At 48.4% G+C, this 7,549-nt stretch overlaps 1 protein-coding gene across 2 annotated transcripts; it reads right to left on the reverse strand.

The window, feature by feature from the left end:
• Nucleotides 1-2,608: 2,608 nt before the first annotated feature.
• LOC144483003 (uncharacterized) lies at nucleotides 2,609-5,855 on the reverse strand. 2 transcript variants are annotated; one of them, XM_078201827.1, is made up of 2 exons: nucleotides 5,768-5,855; nucleotides 2,609-4,194 (listed from the first exon to the last, which is right to left on the reverse strand). In XM_078201827.1, exon 2 carries the CDS (start codon nucleotides 3,854-3,856, stop codon nucleotides 3,266-3,268), a length of 591 nt encoding a protein of 196 aa, XP_078057953.1. In that variant the 5' UTR covers nucleotides 3,857-4,194; nucleotides 5,768-5,855; the 3' UTR covers nucleotides 2,609-3,265. The 2 variants fall into 2 exon arrangements, with proteins under 2 accessions (XP_078057953.1, XP_078057954.1); XM_078201828.1 differs by having other exon boundaries at nucleotides 5,764-5,855.
• Between the last annotated feature and the right edge of the window lie 1,694 nt (nucleotides 5,856-7,549).

Here is a 7,549-nt window from a genome sequence, read left to right on the forward strand (position 1 = left end):
TTTCCTCACAAAACAATCCCTTCATCCCAGCTATCAGCCTGCAGATCCTTCTCTGAACTGACAATGACAGAGAGGTGATCAGGGAGGGCAGAGGTGAAACAAAGCAATGGATGGACATGGATTCAGATCCACAGTAACGGAGTCACACCAGCCCCAGAGACGTGGAACGAGAGTACAGATAACAGAGCACAGGACGAAAATTCAAAATTATAGGTAAATGTTCAATAATACTCACCTCTGAAACAATTTCACTATTTTCTCATTTAAAACCTGCGGCTGGAAAGATGTCAGAAGCACTGGAATCAGAGAAAAATTGCAATCTTCAAATGTTCCAACTCCCTGCAAAAGGAGATTACAAGAGTCATGTGTCAATTGTGGCTTGAAATTAAGAAACACACATTTTTTGGGGGGTTTGAGATTGCTGTAAAAATCCTCTTCTTCTAACCATCTGTAAAAGGAGATTCCAAAATCACAGAATCTCTGCAGTGCAGAAGGAGACCTTTTAGCCCATCGAGTCTGCACCAAGTTTCTAACAGAGCTCCTTTACTCAGGCCCTATCCCTGTAACCTGATGTACATACATCACTAATCTTTTCCTTCCCGCTCATCTTGGGACACAAAGGGACAATTTAGCATGGTCGACCAACCCACTCTTTGGAGTGTGGGAGGAAACGAGAGCACCCAGAGGAAACCCACACAGACAGAGGGAGAATGTGCAAACTCCATACAGCCAATTACCCGAGGCTGGAATTGAACCGGGTCTCTGGCGCTATGAGACAGAAGTGCTAACCACTGTGTCACCTCCAACAATCCTTTGTCAATCCTGAATCCACATAACATTCTCCCCTCCTGTTTTCTGGCATAAGATTACTTAAGATGGAAAATACTTGCATTGGAAGCAATTCAGACAAGGTTCACTCGCTGATTTCGGGCATGAAGGGGTCTGTTTTATGAGGAAAGTTTAGGAGGGGTGCATCTGTGCTCATTAGATTTTAGATAAATGAGATTTGATTTTTGGAGTGAAATTAAGACTGTGACCTTTGAAAGTTAATGCGTACATGACTACAGGGCTGTGCCCAGCAGTTATCCTGTGGTTAACAAAGATCATTCTGTTGCTGACTAAATAACGAACTAACCTTTGAGCTACATCCTGTTATTGTATAAAAAATACGGAACAGACAAAAAAAACCAGACCGCGAGGTCCTGATGGTCAGCTTAGCTTAAGATAAAGGGGAACCGAAACAAAAAGTTGTGGGTTTTTGTTAACAGTTGTTTTTGAAGGAATGTGATTGGAGGTCAATTATTGCGAGGGGAGCCCAATTGGCTAAGTACAGGTAACCACCCAAAGCTAATGACGAAGTAACCGCTAATGTCTGTATGATCAAAGTGTATAAAAGACGGCGAGCCGCCGCTGCAAATTGAGAAGGTGAAAGGCAGCATCCATTAACCCGGCCTGTCAGTCAATGACTCAAACATTGTCTCTCCTGGTCACCCAAATCCTGAAGCTCTGCCCACTGACCGCGCATGCGCTCTGGTCCCCGCTAAACAAAGATGGCGGCCGCGGCACTGGGCCTGGTCCCGGATAAAATCCACGGAGCTGCAAACCCGGGACCGGAAGGCTCTTATTCAGACCTTGCGGCCTACAGCAGATGTTTGTGAAGCCTCTGTTTCCTCCCCACCCCGACTCCCGGCTCCATTCCTCCCTCCGCCCCACCGATTCCCACCCCTTGAAATAAGCGTCTCCAGCACTCGCAGGGCTCCGAGCAAAGTGACACTGCGCATGCGCCAGATACAGCACTGCGCTTGCGCACCGGGCTCCTGTGCAGTGAATAGGGCACTGTCACAGCCGCAACGAATGCTGGGTAATAACCGCCATTGAAACCTCATGCAATTAATTCATAATAACGTTGTAAGCATTTGAGGTAAATTAATGAAATATTGAGAATTGGTACATTGCTGTGCTCCATTTCTCAAAGTTCTGCTGCAGGACCATGCAATGGTTTCAAAGCTTTTATACCGTTTCCCCTCTCACTCCTCCTTTTATGGTGCTGATTCTGGCTGGGTTCAATCGCACATTCACTGGTTCTTCTCTCTCTCCCTGATACTGAATATTCACTGTTTTAGAGAATGATACAGCATAAATAGAAACCATTTGGCCCATTATGTCTCTGCTGGCTCTCTGGAAGATCTATCCAATTAATTCCACAGCCCAGCTCGTCGAGTCAGAACAATGCATATCTGCTGTAGTAATCTGAGACCTTAATGGAAAAGGGTTTCCACAGTTAAGCATACCAGGTGGCTGGTAGAATGTAATTAAATGTTTCTGCAGATCCCATATACTGCAGTGACATTATCCTAAAGGGCCAAGGGAGTATTCCAGTGTGTTAACCGGAATACTACAGGGCACAACCTCAGGCTAAAGGGACGATCCTTTAAAACAGAGATTAGGAGGAATTTCTTCAGCCAGAGAGTGGTGAATCTGTTGGAACTCTTTGCCACAGAAGACTGATGTGACTGTGCAATATTTCACTTCTTTGTTTCGCTTCCTTTCATCATTTAATTTCATAATGGACACGGCACTGCGAAGAAGTCAGTAAGAATTGTCAGCAAGGATTAATCAGCACTTTTTAATTGGAGATGTTAATCAGTGGAACATTTCAGACACTGAATTGTACATTTTGTATCAAAGATCAATTTAGGACTGAATTTGGGCGGCACGGTAGCACAGTGGTTAGCACTGCTGCTTCACAGCTCCAGGGACCTGGGTTCGATTCCCGTCTTGGGTCACTGTCTGTGTGGAGTTTGCACATTCTCCTTGTGTCTGCGTGGGTTTCCTCCGGGTGCTCCGGTTTCCTCCCACAGTCCAAAGATGTGTGGGTTAGGTTGATTGGCTATGCTAAAAATTGCCCTTAGTGTCCTGGGATGCGTAGGTTAGAGAGATTAGTGGGTAAATATGTAGGGATATGGGGGTAGGGCCTGGGTGGGATTGTGGTCGGTGCAGACTCGATGGGCCGAATGGCCTCTTTCTGTGCTGTAGGATTTCTAAGATTCTGAAAACTTCATAACTTTTCTTGCAACTAAACTTCTGCTGAGGGTTCTTGAATTGAGGAGAAAGATCACAGATGGCGATTTTAAAAAGGGACAAAACAGCCCAAAAATCGTGACATCTCCAGATTCTAGCGAGTTATCGGATTGTTAACATCAGCAGAATCAAACCAGATATTGTCAGACTATCGATCCTGAATGTTTTTAACAGCAGCAAACAGTCACTTGTGAATTTGCTGGTGTCTCAACAGACGTTGTGACTGAGTGAACCCCTCCCCACACAATGAGCAGGTGAACGGTCTCCCCCCGGTGTGAACTCGCCGATGTGACAGCAGTTGGGATGACCAAGGGAATCCCTTCCCACACACGGAGCAGGTGAACGGCTTCTCCCCAGTGTGAGTGTGTTGGTGTTTATTGAGGTCGGTTGACTGCCTGAAACTTTCTCCACAGGTGGTGCACCTGAATGGATCCTCCTTCGTGTGCATTCGGTGGTGTGACTGGATAGCGAATATCTGAGTGAATCCCATCCCACACACAAAGCAAATGAATGGTTTGGCACCCGTGTGAATCCGCTGGTGTTCAGTGAGAAGGGATGAAGTCTGGAATTTCTCTCCACAGGTTGTGCAGCTGAATGGCTTCTTCACAGCGTGAAGCCGCTGGTGTAACCGAAGGGCAGATGACTGAGTGAATCTCCTCTCACACACGGAACAGCTGAATGGCTTCTCCCCAGTGTGAACGCGTCGATGGATTTCCAGCCGGGATGAAGAATTGTATCCTTTACCACAGTCCTCACATTTCCATGATTTCTCCATGGTGCCAGTTTCCTTGTCCCTCTCCAGGTTGCAGAATCAGTTGAACACACACAGAGTACGTGTAGTTACTCCCCGCTGCGAGCGGTCTGATGTTTTTACAGGCTGTTTAACGAGTTAAAGATCTTTCACGGTTAGTGCTCTGCAGCACTCTCATTCCAGGATGTGTTTTGATGCTTTTCCTGTCACACTGATGTTTGAAATGGTCTCACAGACAAACATTGCTCCTTCCAAATTCAAACACTGATGATGATGGCTGTGGTGAACTGAGTGATTCTGTCAGATCATTCTGTGATGTTCAGTTTGAGCTTACTGTCCATAAATCCACACACTCTAATTTCCTGGAAAAAGGAGTTTACAAAATTTATAAATAGAGAAATTCTGAACAGAATTACATTTTTCATGATACATCTGTCTTTATTTGTGCCTTGAAAACAGTGACTCCTCATCCCACACACTCTTCCCAGGCTAACTGTCTGTCCCATATTTAACAGGATTAATCTGTATTTGAGTCCACTGTCCCAGGCTTTCTCATTGCATACAACCCCATCCCTCACTGTTTCCATGTTCCCACAACTCTGGCAGACGCCACTTCCACACAGCCTGACCTCAGTTCTGGCAAGACCCATCCACCATTCATTTGGACTCCAGGGCAGGCTGTACCATAATTTTCACCATGAGAGTTGATCAGCCTGCTAAATCCATCACACCATCTTCACAATTCCTTTCCTTACTTGCAGATTCCACCCCCTCCCTCTGGGGTGGCACAGTGTTTAGCACTGCTGCCTCACAGCGCCAGGGACCCAGGTTTGATTCCTGGCTTGGGTCACTCTCTGTATGGAGTCTGCATGTTCTCCCCATGTCTGTGTGGGTTTCCTCCGGGTGCTCCAGTTTCCTCCCACAGTCCAAAGATGTGCCTCCAATCCATTGACTCTGCTACACTTCCTGCTGCCTCGGCAAAGCAGCCAGCATAATTAAGGACCTCATGCATCCCGGACATTCTCTCTTCCATCTTTATCGGTCGGGAAAAAGATACAGAAGTCTGAGGTCACGTACCAACCGACTCAAGAACAACTTCTTCCCTGCTGTTGTCGGACTTTTGAATGGACTTACCTTGCATTAAGTTGATTTTTCTCTACACCCTAGCTGTAACTGTAACACTACATTCTGCACCCTCTCATTTCCTTCTCTATGAACGGTATGTTTTGTCTGTATAGTGCGCAAGAAACAATACTTTTCACTGTATGATAATACACGTGACAATAATAAATCAAATCAAAGAATGGTGAATGGGTCTTGCCAGAACTGAGGTCAGGCTGTGTGAGGCTGTCTTCTCCCAGAGTTGTGGGAACATACAAACAGTGAGGGATGGGGTTGTGGTCGGTGCAGACTCACTGGGCCGAATGGTCTCCTTCTACACTGTAGGGATTCGATGATTTATTGTCCCCCTCCCCCATCCTCTGATGTGAACCATCCTCCAGTGGCTGAGCCAGGATGGGGCCGTTAACCTGGGTCTGTTCCCGGGAGGGAGGGAGTGAGAAGCCCCGCAGCTGCAAACCAGGGAGCTGACAATGATTCTGAAGGGTTTGTTCCAGCTCACAATGCCCAGGGGCTGATTGACGGCAGCTCGGACCAATAGGAAGAGGAGGCGGGGCCGGATGACCGAGCGGGAGACGCTGGTCCTCCAACCAATCAGATTCAATCGGGATCTGGAATGAGCCTGGAACTCCCTCTGTCTGCGCACGCGCTCCGCCGCAAGCTGTGCCCGTCTCAAGATGGCGGCCGTTCACCCGGGCCTGTCTGAGGGTAAAGGCCGAGCAGCTGTCATCCGTTTAAATACCGAATCCGAGCTTCGTATGAGGACTTGGGGCCTATACAGCATGTCTTATGAAGCCTCCAAACCAACCCACCCACCGGCTCCGTCTCTCGTTCCTGATTTATCCGGCGGTATCTCCCGGGCTGATAATTCCCACAACCGCCTCAATCCTCAACTGTGAGCGGCAATGCGCATGCTCCAGATCACAATGGGGGTCCGCACTCAGCCCCGCCCCTCATTCACTCCCATTGGCTGGAGGACCAGGCTCTCCCGTACGGTCCTGCAGCCCCTCCCCTCATTCACTCCGATTGGCTGGAGGACCAGGCTGTCCCGCCCCGTCCACCAGCCCCGCCCCTCATTCACTCCCATTGGCTGGAGGACCAGACTGTCCCCCTCGGTCCTCCAGTCCCGCCCTTCATTCACTCCTATTGGCTGGAGGACCAGGCTGTCCCGCTTGGTCCTCCCGCCCCGCCCCTTATTCACTCCGATTGGCTAGAGGACCAGGCTGTCCCGCTCAGTCCTCCAGCCCCGCCCCTCATTCACTCCGATTGTCTGGTCACTGGAGATAAATCAGCAGGGGAAACAAAACAGGATTTTAACCTCCTGAAGCCAATTCAAGTCTGAGATGAAGAGGAATTTCTTCTCTCAGGGCGTTGTGAGTCTTTGGAATTCCTTGCCAGAGAGAGCTATGGGAGCAAAATCCTTGTGGTATATTTAAGGCTGAGTTAGATTTTTGATCAATAAGGGAATCAGGGGTTATGGGGAAAGGGCAGGAAAGTGGATGTGAGGAATGTTGGGTCAGCCATGATCCTATTGAATGCTGGAGCAGGCCTGAGGGGCCGATCTGCCTTCTCCTGTTCTTATTTCTTTTTGTCTTAATCATAGAATCCTACGTACAGAAGGAGGCCATTCGGCCCATCGAGTCTTCACTGACCACATTCCCACCTAGGTCCTATCCCCATAACCCCATGCATTTACCCTAGTAGTCCCCTGATACTAAGGGGCAATTTAGCATGGCCAATCCACCTAACCCGCACATCTTTGTAGTGTGGGAGGAAACCGGAGCGCCCAGAGGAAACCCACACGGAGAGAATGTGCAAATGACACATAGACAGTTACCCAAGCTGGGAATTGAATCCAGGTCCCTGGCGCTGAGGCAGCCGTGCTAACCACTGTGCCACCCGAGGATTCTGAGGTCAATTATAGCATGCGTGTTGATGTCTACCTGTCATGTGTCAAATTTTTCCGCACAGTCATAGGTGTATCAGGAGTATAGTAGGGGGCTGAGAACACAGCCTTGTGGGGCACTAATGTTGAGGATGATCATGGAGTAGGTGTTGTTGCCTATCCTTGCTGATTGTGGTCTATGAATTAGGAAGTTCAGGATCCAGTCAGAGAAGGAGGTGCCAAGGCCCAGGCCATGGAGTTTGGAGAGGAGTTTCTTGGGAATAATAGTGTTGAAAGCTGAGCTGTAGTCAATAAATAGGAGCCTGACATAGGTGTCCTTGTTATCTAGGTGTTCCAGGGTTGAGTGCAGGGCCAGGGAAATGGCGTCTGCTGTGGACCTGTTGCAGTGGTAGGCAAACTGTAGTGGATCCAGGTAGTCCGGGAGGCTGGAATTGACTTGTGCCATGACTAACCTTTCGAAGCACTTCATAATGATGGATGTCAGAGCCACCGCCGATAGTCATTAAGGCATGCTGCTTGATTTTTCTTAGGTACCGGGATGATGGTCATCTTCTTGAAGCAGATAGGGACCTCAGATTCTTGTAAAGAGAGGTTGAAGATGTCTGTGAATACCTCTGCCAGCTAATCCGCGCAGGATCTGAGTGCATTTCCAGGTACCCCATCTGGGTCAGTTGCTTTCCGTGGGTTGACCT

The sequence above is a fragment of the Mustelus asterias genome, unplaced genomic scaffold, assembly GCF_964213995.1.
Source record: "Mustelus asterias unplaced genomic scaffold, sMusAst1.hap1.1 HAP1_SCAFFOLD_44, whole genome shotgun sequence".
In the NCBI taxonomy this organism is placed as follows: domain Eukaryota; kingdom Metazoa; phylum Chordata; class Chondrichthyes; order Carcharhiniformes; family Triakidae; genus Mustelus; species Mustelus asterias.